Here is a 23,056-nt window from a genome sequence, read left to right as displayed (position 1 = left end):
TGAGAAATACCTGTAAACCACCAATTTATTAGGATAATGTTTAGAAATATGCATTCAAACAACTTACCTAAACAAAGAGTGCAAATGAGATTCAAAAACTATCAGTAAATAACTTAAAATTCAGTCTTTTGCCTCTAAATGTCTGGATATATATATATATATATATATATATATATATATATATATATATATATATATATATATATATATATATATATATATATATATATATATATATATATATATATACACACATACACACAAATAAAAACACTGAAAAAATGTTTTAATGTGAGTTCAGGAAATAAAATATCCCAATTAATTTTGAAAGAATGTTGTAATGAATCAAGCCAGATTTTCTTTTTCTATACTGTAAACAAAGGTGTTTATATAATTTCATAATTATCATAATTATATACAGTACCTTCTTATACTAATAATCTAATCTAATAATTAGATATCATAACGAACTTAATTACAACCTTTGACAACTGAACCGAACAATTGAATTGAACAATTTGACTGATGTGCCCCTGACCACTGCAGATTTAATTAGGCATTTAATTATAGTAAACAGAAACACAAGATTCCAATTTGCCCACTTTTCTCCTTGATGCTATGGTAATTACGACAACATTCAGGCATGAACGCAGTAATGTATCCGAGTAAACATTATTTGAAAAGAAAATATACGTGTCTTTAAATTTTGTTAGATATTGGCTGAAAAAAAGTGGGGGTTTAAAGTTGTTTTGGTAATTTGTAATCAAAGTCTGACATTTCTGTGTTTGGAGTGGTGGTCCATCTCTGTTGAGATCTGTTTGAGGGCTTCAGCCCCAATATTCTCAATCATGCCTTTTTTACCATTAGTTTGCAATGAAGAAATAATTATGCACAAAAAGAAAGCCCCTCGTCTACTATTCCATTTCAGTTAGAAGTACATCAAACTAATGAAAGGTACTTCCGGTTCCCATGATTGACAGAAAAGTCTTTCACAACACAGTCTTTTGGTGAAATTTGGATTCATGTGTAAATTAAAAACAGATTTGAATTTGAATAAAATTTTTGCATTTGAAAGACCAACTTTAAGTTATTAGAGGATGACGGCAAAGATCAGGTTATCTGCAGTTCTCACCAAGTCAAATTTAAGACATTAAGACCTTTTTAAGACCATTATGAATGAAGTTTCAGACTTATACAGGGCTAATCCACAGGGATTTTTGCTTACCCCATAAAAAAATTCTAATTACTTAAATAATACTTAAATACCATGTCAAAACAAGCAAACCATACATACTTTTCTTTGACAAGCTTTAAAAACTAATAACCTAAAATGTACAACAGTCTTTACAGGTCAGTGTCCTCACCACATATGGTCTACAAATACATGGAGAACTTACAAATGTTATTGTGAGGAATCATATTGTTAAATAGACTTTTGTTCGAAGTTTTATTGCGATGTGTTGTTGGGGACTGTACTGTATAGCGGTGTTTGCCTGATTGAGGAGCTTTACATGGACATTGGAAAATTAAGGGTAACACTTTATTTTGATGGTCCATTTGAGCATTAGACTGTCTGCTTAATATCTGTTGATGCTGCTCCTTCAACAGACATTTAACTGACTATAAGAAACTTTGCAGGTACATGTCAACTTCCACTAACCCTAACCCCAACTCTAACCCCAACCTAACAGTCTACTTATAATCTAATGAGAATTAGTTGACATGTAGATGCAATGTAACAATTTCGAACCATCAAAATAAAGTATGACCAAATTAAGACCCATTTGAAATGAAGACCTACAATTCAATATTTCAGCGAATTTAAGACTTCGGGCCTTACATTTTTATTTTGGAAATTTAAGACAATAAGACTTTAAGACACCACGGATACCCTGTAAATACAGTAAATCTATTCAAGGTCAAGGTAAAATTTATTATCTCCCTTAGGAGAAAAAAGTACCATGTTTTAGAAGAAATTACAGACCCCACATAAAAAAATATACAACATACACATTAAAAATCTAATCCTAAAATACCTCCTAACATAATATAATATAATATAATATAATATAATATAATATAATATATTATAATATAATATATTATAATATAATATAATATAATATAATATAATATAATATAATATAATATAATATAATATAATATAACATAATATAATAATATAAAATTCAGTTCCATTAGAACATTTATTTAAATATACAATGTGCACCCACTGCCCTGTTATGCCAACCAATGTTATCTTATTCTTTTGACCATCCCACCCTACTGGATCATTGATAAATTTAATTGAAAAAGGAACAAAAGAATGTTTTTATCTATTATGCCTTCATAGTGGGACCCTATATCTTCTGCCAGAATTCATCAGCTCATACACCAATAACAACACATGCGAAGAATCAGATAATATCTTGTTGGCTTGTTGAATTATGCACAACTCAAAGATGTCTTGTAGTGAACCAAGTGTCTCAATTCCCATTTCCTGCCACTCTCATCAAGTTATTTACTTGGGTTCTCATTTGTACTGTTAGATTTCCAAACCAAACTCTATATCATAAAATAGACTCTATTGTTGCTTTGTAAAAAGTTATCATTATGCTGCTACTCACTCCAAATTATCCAAATGAATTCTTACGCAAAGACTTGACACATGAGAGTGCCAATTAAGCTCACAATCAATATTCATCCCCAAATATTTATATGAAGCAACCTGCTTAATCTCTTCATCATAAAACACAACAGAGCTCCTATTGCTCACTGACCTGGGGTCTATGATGATGTAATTTTCTTAACATTAATTTCCAAATAGTGGCCATCACACCAGTCGACAAACCATTTTACAGCCGTTCTATATTGCATAATGCTGGCATCTTTTGTGAACAGGTGCAATAATACAGTGTCATCAGAAAATTTAAGAATATATTGATTTGTCTGCTGACTAACACAGTCATTTGTATAAAGGGTGAACAAAAATGATGAACTTACACACACACCTGAACTTATTGAGCATTTCTATCAGCACAGTGTCTATGTTCATGGAAGAAATTCATGTGAAGGTGAGCAAATGATATTCATGTTCAGGCGGACTATCCCTTTAACAAAAGCAGACTCTCAGTTCAATGACTGGTAATGTTTAAACTCCAGTCCACTGCTGCAAAAAGCTGTGCTTTGGTAGTGCTCATTACTGGCTACACATTTGAATCTGCCTTTGGTATTCCATGTCTGCCCCCACGTCTCCCTCCCTCCTTCCCCCTTTCAGTCTCTGCCCTCTGGCCGATCTGGCAGAGGGGGAGATTTTAATTGTGGCTATAGAACTCTGCACGGTTCTTTGCCTGTGAGCGAGCCCTCACTTCAGTGAGTGAGAGCTTGCTTTAGTGATATTGGGTCCAGTCCATCCCTTCAGGCTGCTTTTAATGGCCCTCTCCTCTCTTTCATAGCCGGAGCTGAGATTGTTTTCCATGTGATGCCTGTTAATTCTGCTGCAGGGAAGGGCAACCGTATATCCATTCTCCTTTTCTGAACGAGAGATACATTTCTTCTTACTTTCCATCTCCATTTTTCCTTCTCACAACACTCATTTTCTACACTTAACTGAAAGTTAAAGCCAAGATGCTACAGAATGCACATGGCCTGAGATAAAGTTGAGAATAAAGGCAAGCCAATAATCATGGTGATAACCAAAAATGATAACAGCAGTAATACAATAATAATGCTTAATTCACTCCAATTTAGCACTGATATATTGTGTATTAACATATGCCATTTTTTCTGTACACTGGAGAAGAAAAAAGGCTAAAGTCTCCTTGGGCCATTGCAAATATACTGTCCACCTGATTTTCATCATCATGAGGGTCTGTGGATGTCTACACAGACCACCTCAAGGTGAGTGTTAAACAAGTCCACTAGGTGGTACTGTCATGTACTGAACTCATCCACCAACAGATGAGCATAAGCCGACAGAGTGATGGAGAGACAGAGTGGAATGTGAAAAAATAAAGCCAGAACATGAAGGTGCTCTCTCAACTTGAGCTGAAAGTTAAAGCCAACATGTTACACTAACAAAAGCCATGCAGAGCAAGATGCTTGTGGTTAGCTGGCATCAAGAAACAAAGCTGATCTTCACACACAAAAAAGATAATAATACTAATAACATAAGAAGTCCACCAGACACAACAGGAAAACCTCAGCTCTCCCTCTTTTTCCACATGGACTGTTTCTCAATCCGTCGTTCTCTTCATCCCCCTAGCCTCAGGACTGGGATGAACATGTTAATATGGGCTGCCCATGTTAGGACAGCTCAACTCTGAACCCTCATGTGTGTGATCTGCCTGTAGGCTCAGTCTGGTATGCGGGCCCACAGGAACTCGGCGGCCTTTATTACAGCGTGCCCTAAAACTCGCCCTTCAGAAACGTCCTCATCACCTGCCCTTGTGACTAATCCACCCTGGAGCAGCTCTGCAGGGCTGCCTCCTAGCTTAAACGCTTCATCAACCCAAAGACAGACGGAATAGCAATCAAACAACCAACTGCCTGGAGGGCGCCGAGGCCAGACAAAGGGCAAAGCAAAAACTGTGCCCTTTTCTCAACTGATGCAAACACGGACTTGACTGTTTTATCTTGACGCAGTTCCTCGCAGAATGACACCACAGGAAGCTTTTATTTAGAAGTAAACGGGGAGCAAGGATGAGGTATTTTGCTGTCAGGACGCGGGGGTGGGGGCAGAATGAGTGAAGCCATTATGACATGGCTGCCTCCTGCTTTAGGCAATGCTGCCCTTCAGGCACATTGCTGTGGAGATGAAATCTCTGACTGGACCCTTCAGAGCAGGCCCAGCCATGGACCCCTGGGCGAGTACCGACCCCTTTAGAAAAGTCATATTCACTTTGCTCTACATCAAGGGGTGTGTGTGCGAGTTTCTGTGCACGTGTTGGGGGAGGCAGCGCCAAAGGCAATGTTGAGCTGGATGTGAAAGACAGAAATGATGGGCTGAAAATGAAGAGAGAAGACGTCTACCTGCCTTCATTCTAGACATCGCAAGACCCAGACTCTCATACCTGTATCGATAAACAGGCATCAGCTGTGTAATCAAGGTTTAGTTGTGTTTGCTGATCTGTTTTAGTCATGTTTTATGGGGGTGGATGAAGGTAATACATAGTGAAAGAGGTCGGCAGTGCATTCATAGAGCAGAAATAATGCTTTTATTTGGTTATTTATGCTCTCCATAAAGGGACATTTAGTGCCCTCCACTGCAGCAGATTGCTGCAATGCAAGTGAAGAGAAGATCTAAGCCATGTGGCGGGTCATTAGAATGCAACCCCTACTGTTAATGTTGATAGTGGTAATGATCGCTTATGTGCAATATTGTGTGGAGTGTCTCTTATTGATAAACTGCCATGGGCAGCAGCATGTGAAGTCACAGTATTTACACACAACTGAAATGACACTTGCTTGATTTACTAAATTAGCATGAATAAGGTTTGCCCAAGCAAAAAAAAAATCAGTGAGCATGTGACCGGTTGGGGCATTTGTTATGGTCATATATTTTTGATCTTGTGAGTGCAACAGTCTGTTCCCATGGAAAAATAAATCTGTTCAATTTTCCCCACAGAAACATTTACACAAATTTGTTAACAACCAACCATGAGCTCAGAGGCAATAGCTGATTGTATACACAGTCATATGTTACAATTACAAAATAAACATATTTATTCGAGGAAATGAACTGTGCTATTTATAAATTCTGTTAACAACATGGTACCTATTAGAAAGGCAAACAGAATTTGTGAATACAAATAAGGACAACTACCATGATGTTGTTACACTCCTAGACACATTACACACAGACATATTACATTTATGCCAGGCTCACATTACAGTAGTTATCAGACAGTCTTTCCCCAATTTCCCAATCAGGACAATACACTTTTTTTTTTACCTTGGTCAGTAGTGCATGTACAGTGGCAATAAGTATTCAACACATGTCCCATGTTTCTCAGAAAAACATATTTCTAAAGGTGCTGTTGACTTGAAATTTACACCAGATGTCGATAACAACCAAAGAAATAATTAGTTCACAAATGAAGTTATGTATATAATAAAATGAAATGGCATTGGAAAAAAGTATTGAACACAATGAAGCTAGGTGTAGAAAAGCCGTGAAAACCCAGACAGCAGCTGAAATCTCTCAGTAATTATTCAGCAGTAGTTAGTCAGCAATCCTCTGCACTTCATCATTGTAAATTAATATTAGTTGCTTCATTCCAACATCTACATTAGCAGGATTACGAAGATGAATCCAGGGTGGACATTTCAGCAAGACAATGATCCAAAACACAGCCAAGGAAACGCTCAAATGCTTTCAGAGAAAGAAAATCAAGTTGTAGTATGGCCAAACCAATCACCTGACTTAAATCCAATAGAAAACACAAAATAACGATTAATTTGGATGGAGGAAACCCACAGAACCATCAAGATTTTTAACTTTTTGGTATTTCTTTAGTTATAAACATCTAGTGAATATGGTAAATTTCAAGCCAACAGCACCTTGAGAAATGTTTTCTGAGAAAAATGTTGAATACTTTACCACTGTATGTGCACAGAACCGTTGGCTGTGGATAACAGGAAACAAAGTTGCTGCTATGAATAATAACACAAACTGCTCTCTGCACATCAGCATTTTCAAGCTTGTTTGACAGTTGTGCATTTGTTGAGCATTGTTGCAATACTATAAAATATGTGCTGTGAATAAATGGAGTACATCTTATAACATTATGCATTTTCCCCCTTCAATAACAAAGATTATAAAACAACATGGATGATTTTCTTTTGATATATCAATACATTGCATAATTGTTACACATCGCTACACAAAATATTGTGATATATATATATATATATATAATTATAATCAGCCTACGATTCCCACTCCTAGTCAGATGGAAAGTGAAGATGAAGGACTTTTTTGTGGAAGAACATGACTGCCCAGAAGACATGCATTGGGAGAAATACAACAACCATAAGAACAAAAAGAATTGATGAGTGGGAAATCACCAATGTGAGAAAAAGCTGTACACTTGCTGACAAATATAACCCTTACCTGTTCAAACATCAGTGATGATCCGCTGAGCTGCTCCCTCAGCCATGATCATTTTAACAATACATTGTACTGCGTGACATCACAATTTTCAATTTGTAGTGTGTGCACGTGTAACACTTTTAAGAGGTTTAAGAAATAAATCTGGAATAATTTTACTGCATAAAAACTTCGGTTTTATACCCAAATATCTGCACTACAGATGTGCAACACTTACTGACTAGACCAGGGGTGCCCAAGCTCGATACTTAGTCCACTGTCCAGCAGAGTTTAGCTCCAACCCCAATCAGACACACCTGAACCAGCTAATCAAGCTCTTAATAGTCATATTAAAAGCTTCCTGGTAGGTGTGTTGAGGCAAGTTAGCGCTAACCTTTGTAGGACATCGGCCCTCCAGGATCAAGGTTGGGCACCTCTGGACTAGAAAGTACTGCTGTTACCATTTCTTAGACTCAGATATAGACATACACTCTTTTTTAGCACATTTATGGTTCTTTATGGCTTTAGTTTACAAAGTATACATTTGATGTATAAATATAAATAAAAATAACTGATAAATTATAATATGCAAGATTAATGTGACATATCTCATTTTATCATTACATTATTTATCAGACATTACCAATACTCCATGTTTATGAAAAACATCTTGCAATTCTAAGTGTGCTTCACGCAGGTGAGTGATCTTGACAAACCATCTGTAGGTGACACTCTTTTCCTTTCTTTATATGTACCAGACACCTTCTCATAAGCATCCTATACTACCTCTATAAAAAAGTTCAGACTTGCCTCAGCTTTTATAAACTGCTACTCTGATGATTTAAAGTTCTTCTTTTATTCTCACTTGAAAGTCAATTTGGATAAAAGTGTCTGCTAAATGAGTAAATGTATATATAAGTAAAGTGTATATATTTTATGTCGTACATTTTATGGATTCAGTTTTTTTCCCACTGTCACTTAGAGGAACATCCAAAAAGTCCTTGCTCTGTTAAACATCAATTGGTAAATATTTGAGAAAAAAAAAAAACTAAATTCAACGGAGGGTGAACAATTTTGACTTCAACTCTATATTAATTTCACTTTATAAATCTGAAGTTAAACCATACTTTACAAATTATAGGCCAGTTTCTACACCATCTCAGTTTTCAAAAAAATTTTTGAATCTTTGTTGAAAGGCTTAATTTCATACAAACACATAACCTTTTAGCTGATGAGCAATATGGTTTCAGGAAAAATAGGTCAACATCTCTGGCATTAATAGAAACTATTGAGGAAATTACTAATAAGATGGATAAAAATGAGACAGTAGATTTTTATAGATTTAAGGAAGGCATTTAATGCAATAAATCAGAATATATTGGTAAATAAATTAGAAAGGTATGGTATTAGAGGAGTAGCCTTGGACTGGATAAGCAGTTATTTAAAAAATAGGCAACAGTTCGTGGAAATTGGCAACCATAAATTGTCATATCTAAATGTAAATTGTGGCATACCGCAAGGATCATTTTAGGTCCAATATGGTTTATAATTTACATTAATGATATGTGTAAGATAACAGAGTTGTTTAAGTTTATTTTATCTGCAGATGATACAAGTATTTTTTTGTTCTGGGGATAATTTACCAAAACTTATGGAGTTGATTAAAACAGAAATTAATCAATTGAAATTGTGGTTTGAGGTAAACAATTTGTCATTAAATACAAGTAAAACAATGGTTATATATTTGGGAAATTTAAAAGTAGTCATAATATAGATTTAAAAATTGATAATGAAGTTATAGAAAGAGTATATGCAATTAAGTTTGCATGGTGTTGTATTGGATCATAAAATTAGTTGGAAACCGCAAATAAATAGTGATATCAAAATTAGTAAAAACTGTAGCAATAGTGTATAAAGCAAGATTTATCCTGAACAATAAATCAATGTATATATTATATAACACACTTATGTTGCCATATATGAGTTATTGTGTTGAAATTTGGGGGAATACATATAAATCTAATTTACGATCCTTATGTACAATGCAGAAAAAAGTCATTAGACTGATAGAACATGTGGGGTATTTGGAGCATAAAAATGCTTTATTTTCAATTTATGGAACAGTCTAGAACAAACTCTAAATGTCAGGATATTAATCGATTTAAAAAGTTGTATAGATATATATTATTAAAGGAGTATAATGATGAAGGTGATTGAAAAAGGAACAAATGAGAAAGGTATGATGCAATCTTAATTAATGGCTATTTACAGTACTATGTTTTTTTTTTTGGGGGGGGGGGGGGGGGGGGGGGTCTGTTACAAAATATAAAGGTACAAATGGAGTCAAACATATAATCTGTCAAAAATGCCAAAAGAATAAAATATGTCACATGTAAAAAGAAGAGATAAGTAAAAGAAGAAATAAGTTTAAGTAATATAGACAAATGATGTATGTGTTAAGGGGGGGGGGGGGATAACAAGCTTGTGCTTCCTCTCGCTCTATTTTCGACCATGTTGAAATGTATTTTCTGTTAAAGATATTTTATGTATGATATTTCTGTTCGAAAATAAATCAAATCAAATATATGTGTGTATATAAATATAACATACATAGTACCCATTTTTCTTCAAAATCCTTTTTTAAATGGTTAGAATCTGTGATTTTTTCTTTCGTTTGTGGATATAGGGCACACAGAATTTCAAAACCTCATATGCAAAAATCTAGGGAAGAGGGAGGGTTCCTAAGTAATATCCTAAGTGGGTCCATTTTGAGGCTTGTGCAGTTGGTAACAGTCCTTTAGCTGCTATTTTGTGGTCAAACACTCTGTCATTGAAGATGGTGCAATGCAAAAACTTATTTGTTCTTAATTCTATTCAAATTTTAAATCAAGTGAAAATGGTGTTAAAGGTTGAATATCCATCCACTTATTTACCTATATACAAAAATCATGATTTTGTGCTTGGACAACTTGATAAAGTGTTTATATAAACCTGTTGGCCTCTCACAGTCACACCTTTTTCGTCATTTACAGGTTCGTAATTTTATCAAACACAATCAATCATTCTTAGTCTCTCTTGATCATGATCTATACAAGCTTTTGAGGCAGTGTTCAATGAAGGGACATTTGGTGACCACATTTATATATCTGTTTGTTTCTCATGTTTCCGTTTCTAATGCACACTTTAAAGATTCTTGGGAGAGGGAATTAGGAATTGACATCTCATCCTCTACTTGGGAGGAGAGATTCACTCTTGCGTTATAAATGTAAGTCTACAGCTTAAACAATTTAAAGTAATGCATAGATTACACTACACTAAAGCCAAACTTAATAAGCTGTATTCCCTTCTATGTCTCCTTTGTGTGATGGATGTAAAGGCGCGGTTGGGACCCATGGTCATATATTCTGGTCCTGTCCAGAAAGTTTGGAAAAGTAACTTCAGACTTTATTGTCAGGCTTTTAAAATGGACATTAACACTGTTGTGGAATTAGCATTATTTGCATGTTCAGGCCAGGCTCTTACTTGGCCTCAACATTAACAACTCTCCCCTATGTTTGGCATGGTGCTGGCCAAGAGAGTGATTCTGATCTTGAAATCCACGACACCGCCAAGCTTTTTTTTAAATGGTTAGATGAAATGGTTTCTGCCCTCAAGCTGGAAAGGTTAAGTTTCTCTAGATTTGGAAGATGTATGATAAAATATGAGGTGCCTTCTTTAGATGTATATTTTAACAATGTCTCCTAACTCATTCTATTTAGCTTCTTATTTCATTAGTCTGGCTGAGATTCTTTTGATGGTGCTGTATAATTGCTGTATTGTTTGCTAGTGTTTTGGTGCTTGTTCTAGTTGTTATAAAGTAATAACACTGAGATAATTTTGTTAACATATATACATAATGTACACTATTGGATGTTATGTTTTCATAAAAAGTTCTATAAATAAAGTAAAAAAATATACATATTTGAAATCTTGAATTTAAATTTTCCAGAAATGAGTTTTACTAGGTTTAAAGAGTTCCTTTCTAAATGTTTTGTGAAGGAAACAGCTTTCACTTCAGGAGCTGACATGCTTTAATCTACTTGGCACTGGTCCACATGAACCTTAGTGTGAAGGTCCATATAAATAAGGGGCCTGAGGGTCTTACCTCTGCACCTGCTGAGGCCCCAGGAGAGTCGAGCTTGCGTTTCTTTCGGGGTCCAATGGCGGCAAGGGCTGTGAGGTTGGCATCCCGCTGTCTCATCTGGGCGAGTTCCTGCTGCTGCATCTGAATGGCAAGAACATTCAATCAATATTAACTGCTTTAACACTATCTCAACACGCTTCACACAATACACTCATTTCATATATACTGTAGATCTGCGAATAACGAGTTCCCAAATAAGAATAACTGTATATCACATTTCCTTGAATTCTCATTTTCAAATATTTGTGTGCGATGTATTTTACATTCATTCCAAACTGCCCCGAAGAGCTCTATAGAGCAAATGAAGCTTCCAACATCACGCACAGCTTCAATGCAGCAAATAACTCTGAGCTTTCGCCGTATCTGGGTGCTTAATTCAATTTCTTTCCACGAGGGAACGAGGGAGAAAGTGAGTGAGTGTTTGAGAATGAGAGAGCGAGCGGTTTTCAAAAAGCACAGCCCGCAGGTAAAGTCATCTCACCCTAGCAGGCAGTGACAGAGCCAGCCATGCCGGGAGGGGTGGATGAGGAGGGGGGCTGCGCGTCCTCTGTTCCCCCACTCCGAGTGAGTGCTGCTGGGCACAGAATGCAGAGAGAGTCCTCACCTCTCCTCACCCTGACACTCACACCACTGCGGCCATGAACTCACACAAAAAAACACTAGCAGCAAGAACGGCTTTGTGTGTCATCGACGGCCCCGTTAGAAAGTACATTTACTGAGCCGCAATGGCCGCTGGACATATGAAGAAGGGGATATGTGGGAGTCAAATATTGTAGGTGGGGTACAGGAGGGATGACGTTTAGAAAAAGAGATTCCCAAACAGAAGGACCTGGAAATAGTTTAGATGTGAGATAAGCTTTCTTCAGTATTGTGGTGTGTAAATAAGTGAATCAGCTTTTGGATGGTGCAAATGTAGCGCAGGGCTTAAATTAGAAATTGATTGTCTTATTGGATCACTGTGATTTGCATGTGATTGACAGGCTGTCCCGTCCATTAGCCAATAAATGCATTATATATATATGTAATGTTAAAAGATGTTATGTGTAAGTTTTTGACTCTTCTAAAGCATAAAAATACCATATTATGTTTGCAGATATTTAAGAAATATGCTAAGTGAACTTTCTCGTTTATCTGAAAAACAATGTCAGATATTCTGCTTTGAAAATGTGCATTACGTGCCAGAACATCTGTTTTTGTTTTGTTTCTTTTAACCAGCCCAATGCCTCTTTAGCCAATTATATTTCAGCACCCCGAGTTGCCTTGTTGGAAAACAACGCATTTCATTCATTCAGATTTGCAGTGATAAGCAATTATGCTGTTTGCACCAGACGAAAACATGACAGAAATTAAAATACAGCCATTCAGAAGCACAGAATATGCACTCACTCACGAAATGGTTTATGATCGAATTAATACTTCTTAACATTATTAAATGTAGATGCTGAATCACTGATACATGTGTTGGTTTGCATTATTTCACAGTTACTACACATTCTTTCACAGTTGTTTGGCTCTATTTTGTTGTATTTCCTTGTTATATTCGATTATGTTTTCTTTATTTTGTGATGTAATATTAGGGTTTGTTTCTGTATTTTGAATATCTATTCGTTGTATATATCTACTAGTTGTATAATTTTTAAATGTTTATTCTTTCTATTTTTCTTGTCATGAGATATTATGGGAGATCATGTGATCCGGAAGTGTACAAAAAGAAGCAACTTTTTGTGATGAACACTGTCATGCATTGTACATGCATTGTATCAGCCTTTTAAATTTAATAAATTGGCAGTTTTGGAGCTTTGGTGTTGATGCCTTTATGAATATATATTTTGAACAGTTCTAAAGTTCAACTTCAAACGGTTTGTTTTATTTTTATTATCTGAGGTAAACTATCTGCTGCTGCTTTCAGTAGTATGGCAATAAGAAAAATGGTAAAGCACATGAGGTGTACCTGAGGTGATGACTGTCAGTTTTCTGCTGATCACCTGTGAGAAATAGATGCTGTTTCTAAACATGGAACAAAAACTCCTTTTAGCATAAAAAATATTCCTTCTATCGCTTGCCGTTGCTTTTATTTTGAACACGTTTAAATCAGCCTTTAAGCTCAAAACTCACTCCTGTTGATCATCTAGCAACCTGCGCTTGCGTTTGTTTTGATCTAGGAATGTAATACCTAGTTCAACCACTGGGTGTCAAACTTGCATACTGCACCTTTAAGCATCAAAACTATAAGTGTAGGAAACGTTTACATTTTGTACTAGAATGCGTCCCAATTAATTTTGTTTTGTTTTTTACCTGAGCAAATAAATATTTTTTATACTATCTTTTATATTTTTTGTGCTACCTTTTACAGAAGAAAAAGAGAACACAAAAACTTATAATAAAATAACAATACACTAAATAAATAAACAAAGACTTTTTATTATTTACATTAATAACAACCATATCTATGGTGTGTTCAGTTAATAGAAACACTTTTCTGGCTTGGTGTGGACTGCCTTGCAGATGAAGCTCTGGGTAAATGTGAGGCCAAAATGTCTGTATTGCAGGAATGACGTAAATCAGTGACAGAGTAAAACACTTTTAGCACGCATGTGCATTACTTTTGATTGACTGAATTTCTCACTTGCGCTGCTAGAAATAATTTGTCCAAATTATTGCGCCGCCTGCCCGTCCCTCCTTTTGTAAAAAAAAAAAACAAAATAACATAATGAAAAGGGGGGGGGGACTGACAAAGCGCTAATTCAAGGCAACGTTTACATGCTAATTAAGTCAGGGTTATGCTAATCGGAAGGGAAGTTGTGCACATTGCATGCACACGCATGGATGCCCCAGTGAGAGCGAGCTGACACGTAAACATGGCCCGCGCGACTGCTGCATGTCAGTGATCTGGTGCACTGAACTTTCACCTGACCCTCGCAGACACGGTGAATGTGCCAGAGGACACACAAAAAAAGAGACATGGACGGACGGGTGAGCGAATCTATTTGAAGTAATGAGAGGTAAGGAGGATCCGAATGGACAATGCAGCGTTAAATGGAAGGTTCTGGGAGGACGGGCACTGTTTGGTGTCGCTGCTGATCTTCTGTTTGCTGCCTGCAGCTACGGCGCTGACTTCCGCTCATATTCGATTATTTGATGAGGAGTGAAAAGGGAACCCAGTTACGCCATCTGTAATCCAGAGAGCTGTGGCTCCACATAATCACTGTTTAATGACTGACCTCAATCACAAAACCTGCTGCTCAACTTTACCACGGCTGTTCGCCACTGTGAATACAGATTGAGGATTCTCCACTCACGGCATTAACATCAAAAGTCAAGTGTTCAGGATGAAAATGCTGCATTCTGGTATTTGCATAGTATGTGCTGTTTACTGCCTGTGTTTAAGACATGTGAAACATGCAATGATAGCATCTCTATCACATGAACTCATCAAATTTAATTAAACAACAGCTCAAGAGTGCTAATAACTGTACAATTTAAGTTTGGATGTGGGACTACTTGTTTCAAAGATCAATTGCAGAAAGGGTGAAATTTATAGAGCACTGATGTTACACACTTGACCTTTAAATTATTATTATCAAGATTGTTATTTATCAAACTGCACGAACAATACTACTACTACTACTAATAAATTAATAATAATAATAATTATAATAATAATAATAATAATAATAATAATAATAATAATAATAATAATAATAATAATAATTCCTTCCATTTAAACAGTGCTTTTCTGGAGACTCAAAGCGCTATCCACATTTTTGGAGGGAATCTTCTTGTCCAACACAAGGATAAATACATAATATTGAATCCATACATGGATTAAAAATAAACAAATAAATAAATAAACAAACAAAACAGAATAAATAATTGTATATTATTAAAAATATTTATAATTGAACCACATAAAAAAAGATTAGTAAAGTCAAGCAGCGATAATAAAGCATAAAACCATCTTGAGATTAAATTAATTAGAATGCCAGAATAAACTTGTTACATTTCAAAACAAAAGTTGAAACATATGTTGAAAAAATCATTAAATTCTGAAAAAAGCCAAACAATTGACTTACATTTTCCTTGAAAATTAACAACTTTAGATGTTTTTTTTTTTATATTATTTTTGCTTGAACCTAATCCTCTTCTGTACTGAATAGCTAATAATTGCAACTAGATATTAAAGTTTGAGGACAAACTTTATGGTGCCTTGAAAAGCCGAGTCTGAATTAGCATGTTACTAGCATGAATTAGCAAGTAACTAGCATGATTCTAACATAAATTAGCATGTAACTAGCATGATTCTAGCATGAATTAGCATGTTACTAGCATGTTTCTAGCATGAATTAGCATGATTCTAGCATGAATTAGCATGTTACTAGCATGTTTCTAGCATGAGTTAGCATGTTACTAGCATGTTTCTAGCATGAATTGGCATGTTACTAGCATGATTCTAGCATGAATTAGCATGTTACTAGCATGTTTCTAGCATGAATTAGCATGTTACTAGCATGTTTCTAGCATGTTATTAGCATGCTTCTAGCATGAATTAGCATGTTTCTAGCATGAATTAGCATGTTATTAGCATGATTCTAGCATGAATTAGCATGATTCTAGCATGAATTAGCATGTTACTAGCATGTTTCTAACATGAATTAGCATGTTACTAGCATGATTCTAGCATGAATTAGCATGTTACTAGCATGATTCTAGCATGAATTAGCATGTTTCTAGCATGAATTAGCATGTTACTAGCATTATTCTAGCATGTATTATCATGTTATTAGCATGATTCTAGCATGAATTAGCATGTTACTAGCATGAATTAGCATGTTACTAGCATGATTCTATCGTGAATTAGCATGTTACTAGCATGATTCTAGCATGAGTTAGCATGTTACTAGCATGATTCTAGCATGGATTAGCATGTAACTAGCATGATTCTAGCATGAATTAGCATGTTACTAGCATGTTTCTAGCATGAATTAGCATGTTACTAGCATGATTCTAGCATGAATTAGCATGTAACTAGCATGTTTCTAGCATGAATTAGCATGTTACTAGCATGTTTCTAGCATGAATTAGCATGTTGTTAGCATGATTCTAGCATGAATCAGCATGTTTTTAGCATCATTCTAGCATGAATTAGCATGTTACTAGCATGATTCTAGCATGGATTAGCATGTTACTAGCATGATTCTAGCATGAATTAGCATGTTACTAGCATGTTTCTAGCATGAATTAGCATGTAACTAGCATGATTCTAGCATTAATTAGCATGTAACTAGCATGTTACTAGCATGAATCAGCTTGTTTCTAGCATGAATTAGCATGTTGTTAGCATGATTCTAGCATGAATTAGCATGTTACTAGCATGACTAGCATGTCACTATCGTGTTGCTAGCACATTTCTAGCAAGATTAGCATGTCAGTAGGAAGTTTAAACTGTTAGCATGTGTTAGAAAAGCTAGTCACAGTCTCTGGGACAGTTGCTAGGGTGCTGAAATTGGTTGCTAGGGAGTGGCTAGTAAGTTTAAAGGTAATCAGTGATTGGCTGCTGGCTAGACTGAGTTGAATGAGGCCAGACTCTAGTCTGTAGGACAGTCTGATGCAGAGTTATGAGCTCACAAAGGTTGATCCAATGTTAAGTAAATGGGAGTCTTTTACAATGGAAGTCTATGGGACAGTTGCTAGGGTGCTGTAAGTGGTTGCTAGGGAGTGGCTAGTAAGTTAAAAAGTCATCAGTTATTGGCTGCTGGCTAGACTGAGTTAAATGAGTCCAGTTAGAAGTCTGTAGGACAGTCTGATGCAGAGTTATGAGCTCACAAAGTTTGACCCAATGTTAAGTCAATGGGACTTTTGGGATTTTTCTGGGTCGTTTTTCGGAAAACCCAAGGTCGGATCAGTTAGAAAAGATATAGCAACCCGAGTCAGACCAGTTTGAAGGTTTGACGAAAGTTTGAAGTATGTAGCTTGAAAGGCCTAGGAGGAGATACACTTAGAAATTAGTCTCAGAAGAATAAGAAGAAGAAGAAGAAGAAGAAGAAGAAGAACTAGATATTAAAGTTTGAGGACAAACTTTATGGTGGCTTGAAAAGCCGAGTCTAAAATTTTGAAGTCGTTTTAAAGTGTAAACTAGCATGATTCTAGCATGAATTAGCATGATTCTAGCATGAATTAGCATGTAACTAGCATGATTCTAGGATGAATTAGCATGATCCTAGCATGAATTTGCATGTAACTAGCATGATTATAGCATGGATTAGCATGTATTAGCATGTTGTTAGCATGATTCTAGCATGAATTAGCATGTTTCTAGCATAGTTCTAGCATGAATTAGCATGTTATTAGCATGATTCTAGCATGAATTAGCATGTTTCTAGCATAGTTCTAGCATGAATTAGCATGTTATTAGCATGATTCTAGCATGAATTAACATGTTACTGGCATGATTATAACATGAATTAGCATGTTACTAGCATGATTCTAGCATGAATTAGCATGTTATTAGCATGATTCTAGCAGGAATTAGCATGTAACTAGCATGATTCTAGCATGAATTAGCATGTTACTAGCATGTTTCTAGCATGAATTAGCATGTTGTTAGCATGAATTAGCATGTTTCTAGCATGATTCTAGCATGTTACTAGCATGTTTCTAGCATGAATTAGCATGTTACTAGCATGATTCTAGCATGAATTAGCATGTAACTAGCATGATTCTAGCATGAATTAGCATGTTACTAGCATGTTTCTAGCATGAATTAGCATGTTTCTAGCATGAATTAGCATGTTACTAGCATGTTTCCAGCATGAATTAGCATGTTTCTAGCATGAATTAGCATGTTATTAGCATGAATTAGCATGTTATTAGCATGATTCTAGCATGAATTAGCATGTTACTAGCATGAATTAGCATGTTATTAGCATGATTCTAGCATGAATTAGCATGTTACTAGCATGATTCTAGCATGAATTAGCATGATTCTAGCATGTTACTAGCATGATTCTAGCATGAATTAGCATGTTACTAGCATGTTTCTAGCATGAATTAGCATGTTACTAGCATGATTCTAGCATGAATTAGCATGTTACTAGCATGATTCTAGCATAAATTAGCATGTTATTAGCATGATTCTAGCATGAATTAGCATGTTACTAGCATGATTCTAGCATGAATTAGCATGTTACTAGCATGTTTCTAGCATGAATTAGCATGTTACTAGCATGATTCTAGCATGAATTATCATGTTACTAGCATGTCTCTAGCATGAATTAGCATGTTACTAGCATGTCTCTAGCATGAATTAGCATGTTATTAGCATGAATTAGCATGTTTCTAGCATGAATTAGCATGTTATTAGCATGATTCTAGCATGAATTAGCATGTTACTAGCATGATTCTAGCATGAATTAGCATGTTACTAGCATGTTTCTAGCATGAATTAGCATGTTACTAGCATGATTCTAGCATGTTACTAGCATGATTCTAGCATGAATTAGCATGTTACTAGCATGATTCTAGCATGAATTAGCATGTTACTAGCATGAGTCTAGCATGAATTAGCATGTTACTAGCATGATTCTAGCATGGATTAGCATGTTACTAGCATGATTCTAACATGAATTAGCATGTTACTAGCATGTTTCTAGCATGAATTAGCATGTTACTAGCATGATTCTAGCATGTTACTAGCATGTTTCTAGCATGAATTAGCATGTTACTAGCATGTTTCTAGCATGAATTAGCATATTGTTAGCATGATTCTAGCATGAATTAGCATGTTTCTAGCATGAATTAGCATGTAACTAGCATGATTCTAGCATTTATTAGCATGTAACTAGCATGTTACTAGCATGATTCTAGCATGAATCAGCTTGTTTCTAGCATGAATTAGCATGTTGTTGGCATGATTCTAGCATGAATTAGCATGTTACTAGCATGACTAGCATGTCACTATCGTGTTGCTAGCACCTTTCTAGCAAGATTAGCATGTCAGTAGGATGTTAAAACTGTTAGCGTGTGTTAGAATAGCTAGTCACAGTCTCTGGGACAGTTGCTAGGGTGCTGTAAGTGGTTGCTAGGGAGTGGCTAGTAAGTTAAAAAGTCATCAGTTATTGGCTGCTGGCTAGACTGAGTTAAATGAGTCCAGTTAGAAGTCTGTAGGACAGTCTGATGCAGAGTTATGAGCTCACAAAGTTTGACCCAATGTTAAGTCAATGGGACTTTTGGGATTTTTTCTGGGTCGTTTTTTCGGAAAACCCAAGGTCGGATCAGTTAGAAAAGATATAGCAACCCGAGTCAGACCAGTTTGAAGGTTTGACGAAAGTTTGAAGTATGTAGCTTTAAAGACCTAGGAGGAGATACACTTAGAAATTAGTCTCAGAAGAATAAGAAGAAGAAGAAGAAGAAGAAGAATAACTAGATTATTAAAGTTTGAGGACAAACTTTGAGGCTGGCTTGACAAAGCCTTGGTAATAGTTTATTTAGTTTAAACAGTTTTAAAATGTATATATTTAAAATAGATAGATAGATAGATAGATAGATAGGATAGACTAGCATGATTCTAGCATGAATTAGCACGTTACTAGCATGTTTCTAGCATGAATTAGCATGATTCTAGCATGAATTAGCATGTTACTAGCATGTTTCTAGCATGAATTAGCATGTTACTAGCATGAATTAGCATGTTACTAGCATGATTCAAGCATGAATTAGCATGTTACTAGCATGTTTCTAGCATGAATTAGCATGTTACTAACATGTTATTAGCATGATTCTAGCATGAATTAGCATGTTTCTAGCATGAATTAGCATGTTATTAGCATGATTCTAGCATGAATTAGCATGTTACTAGCATGATTCTAGCATGAATTAGCATGTTACTAGCATGTTTCTAGCACGAATTAGCATGTTACTAGCATGTTTCTAGCATGATTTAGCATGTTATTAGCATGATTCTAGCATGAATTAGCATGTTTCTAGCATGAATTAGCATGTTATTAGCATGATTCTAGCATGAATTAGCATGTTACTAGCATGATTCGAGCATGAATTAGCATGTTTCTAGCATGAATTAGCATGTTACTAGCATGATTCTAGCATGAATTAGCATGTTACTAGCATGATTCTAGCATGAATTAGCATGTTATTAGCATGATTCTAGCATGAATTAGCATGTTACTAGCATGATTCTAGCATGAATTAGCATGTTACTAGCATGATTCTAGCATGAATTAGCATGTACTAGCATGATTCTAGCATGAATTAGCATGTTACTAGCATGATTCTAGCATGAATTAGCATGTTTACTAGCATGAATTAGCATGTTACTTAGCATGATTCTAGCATGAATTAGCATGTTACTAGCATGATTCTAGCATGAATTAGCATGTTACTAGCATGATTTCTAGCATTAATTAGCATGTTACTAGCATGATTCTAGCATGAATTAGCATGTTATTAGCATGATTCTAGCATGAATTAGCATAGTTTCTAGCATGAATTAGCATGTTACTTAGCATGATTCTAGCATGAATTAGCATGTTACTAGCATGATTCTAGCATGAATTAGCATGTTACTAGCATGATTCTAGCATGAATTAGCATGATTCTAGCATGAATTAGCATGTTACTAGCATGATTCTAGCATGAACTAGCATGTTACTAGCATGATTCTAGCATGAATTAGCATGTTATTAGCATGATTCTAGCATGAATTAGCATTGTTCTAGCATGATTCTAGCATGAATTAGCATGTTACTAGCATGATTCTAGCATGAATTAGCATCGTTCTACCACGAATTAGCATGTAACTAGCATAATTCTAGCATGAATTAGCATGTTACTAGCATGATTCTAGCATGAATTAGCATGTTACTAGCATGATTCTAGCATGAATTAGCATGTTACTAGCATGATTCTAGCATTAATTAGCATCGTTTTAGCATGAGTTAGCATGTTACTAGCATGATTCTAGTATGAACTAGCATGTTACTAGCATGATTCTAGCATGAATTAGCATGTTACTAGCATCGTTCTAGCATGAATTAGCATCGTTCTAGCATGAATTAGCATGTTATTAGCATGACTCTAGCATGAATTAGCATGTTCTTAGATAGATAGATAGATAGATAGATAGATAGATAGATAGATAGATAGATAGATAGATAGATAGATAGATAGATAGATAGATAGATAGATAGATAGATAGATAGATAGATAGATAAAAACAGTTAATAGATAGATAGATAGATAGATAGATAGATAGATAGATAGATAGATAGATAGATAGATAGATAGATAGATAGATAGATAGATAGATAGATAGATAGATAGATAGATAGATAGATAAAAACAGTTGATAGATAGATAGATAGATAGATAGATAGATAGATAGATAGATAGATAGATAGATAGATAGATAGATAGATAGATAGATAGATAGATAGATAGATAGATAGATAGATAGATAGATAGATAGATAAAACAGTTTGAAAAAGGATAGACAGATAGATAGATAGATAGATAGATAGATAGATAGATAGATAGATAGATAGATAGATAGATAGATAGATAGATAGATAGATAGATAGATAGATAGATAGATAGATAGATAAAAACAGTTTATAGATAGATAGATAGATAGATAGATAGATAGATAGATAGATAGATAGATAGATAGATAGATAGATAGATAGATAGATAGATAGATAGATAGATAGATAGATAGATAGATAGATAGATAGATAGATAGATAGATAGATAGATAGATAAAACAGTTTGAAAAAGGATAGATAGATAGATAGATAGATAGATAGATAGATAGATAGATAGATAGATAGATAGATAGATAGATAGATAGATAGATAGATAGATAGATAGATAGATAGATAAAACAGTTTATAGATAGATAGATAGATAGATAGATAGATAGATAGATAGATAGATAGATAGATAGATAGATAGATAGATAGATAGATAGATAGATAGATAGATAGATAGATAGATAGATAGATAGATAGATAGATAGATAAAGCTCACCCATAAGTATGACAGTCTGATGAAAAGCTATGAGGTCACAAAGTTTGATCTAATGTTAAGTCAATGACAGTCTTTTGCAATGGAAGTCTATGGGACAGTTGTTGCTAGGGTGCAGTATCTGGTAGTTAGGGTGTGGCTAGGAAGTTAAAAGCTCATCAGTGATTGGCAGTGTGGTAGTCTGAGTTAAATGAGCTTAGCCATAAGTCTGTATGACAGTCTGATGCAGAGTTTTGAGCTCTCAGAGTTGATTCAATGTTAAGTCAATGGCAGTCTTTTGCAATGGAAGTCTATGGGACAGTTTCTAGGGTCCAAAAGTGGTTGCTAGGGTGTGGCTAGAAAGTTTAAAGGTGATCAGTCATTGGCAGATTGATAATCTGAGTTAAATGAGCCCAGTTAGAAGTCTGTGCGACAGTCTGACGCAGAGTTATGAGCTCACAAAGTTTGATCCTATGTTAAGTCTATGGGATTTTTCCGGTGGTCCCGGGACGTTTTTCGGAAAACCGAAAGTCGGATCAGTCGGAAAAGATATAGCAACGCGAGTCAGAATAGTTTGGAGGTCTGGTGCGAGTTTGGTGGTCATAGCTCGAAAGCTCTAGGAGGAGATAGTCTTGCAAATTTAGTCTCAGAAGAATAAAAAAAAAAATAATAATAATAAGTTTAGAAAGGATAACAGTAGGTTGGCTTTGACAAGCCAGCCTAATAATAAGTTTAAGATAGATAACAGTATGCTGGCTTTTCAAGCC

General features: G+C 35.3%; 1 protein-coding gene across 1 annotated transcript in view; it reads right to left on the bottom strand.

Annotated features, from left to right (window-relative positions):
- Window positions 1–23,056, bottom strand: part of si:dkey-219c3.2 (transcription initiation factor TFIID subunit 4) — a 101,434-nt gene that overhangs the window by 23,199 nt on the left and 55,179 nt on the right. The window contains exon 13 of the mRNA XM_056451895.1: window positions 11,235–11,354. Within this exon, the coding sequence (XP_056307870.1) occupies window positions 11,235–11,354 (120 nt within the window). The remainder of the gene's footprint in view (window positions 1–11,234; window positions 11,355–23,056) is intronic.

The sequence above is a fragment of the Danio aesculapii genome, chromosome 25 (assembly GCF_903798145.1).
Source record: "Danio aesculapii chromosome 25, fDanAes4.1, whole genome shotgun sequence".
NCBI lineage: Eukaryota > Metazoa > Chordata > Actinopteri > Cypriniformes > Danionidae > Danio > Danio aesculapii.
This window is presented reverse-complemented; position numbering and strand designations above follow the sequence as displayed.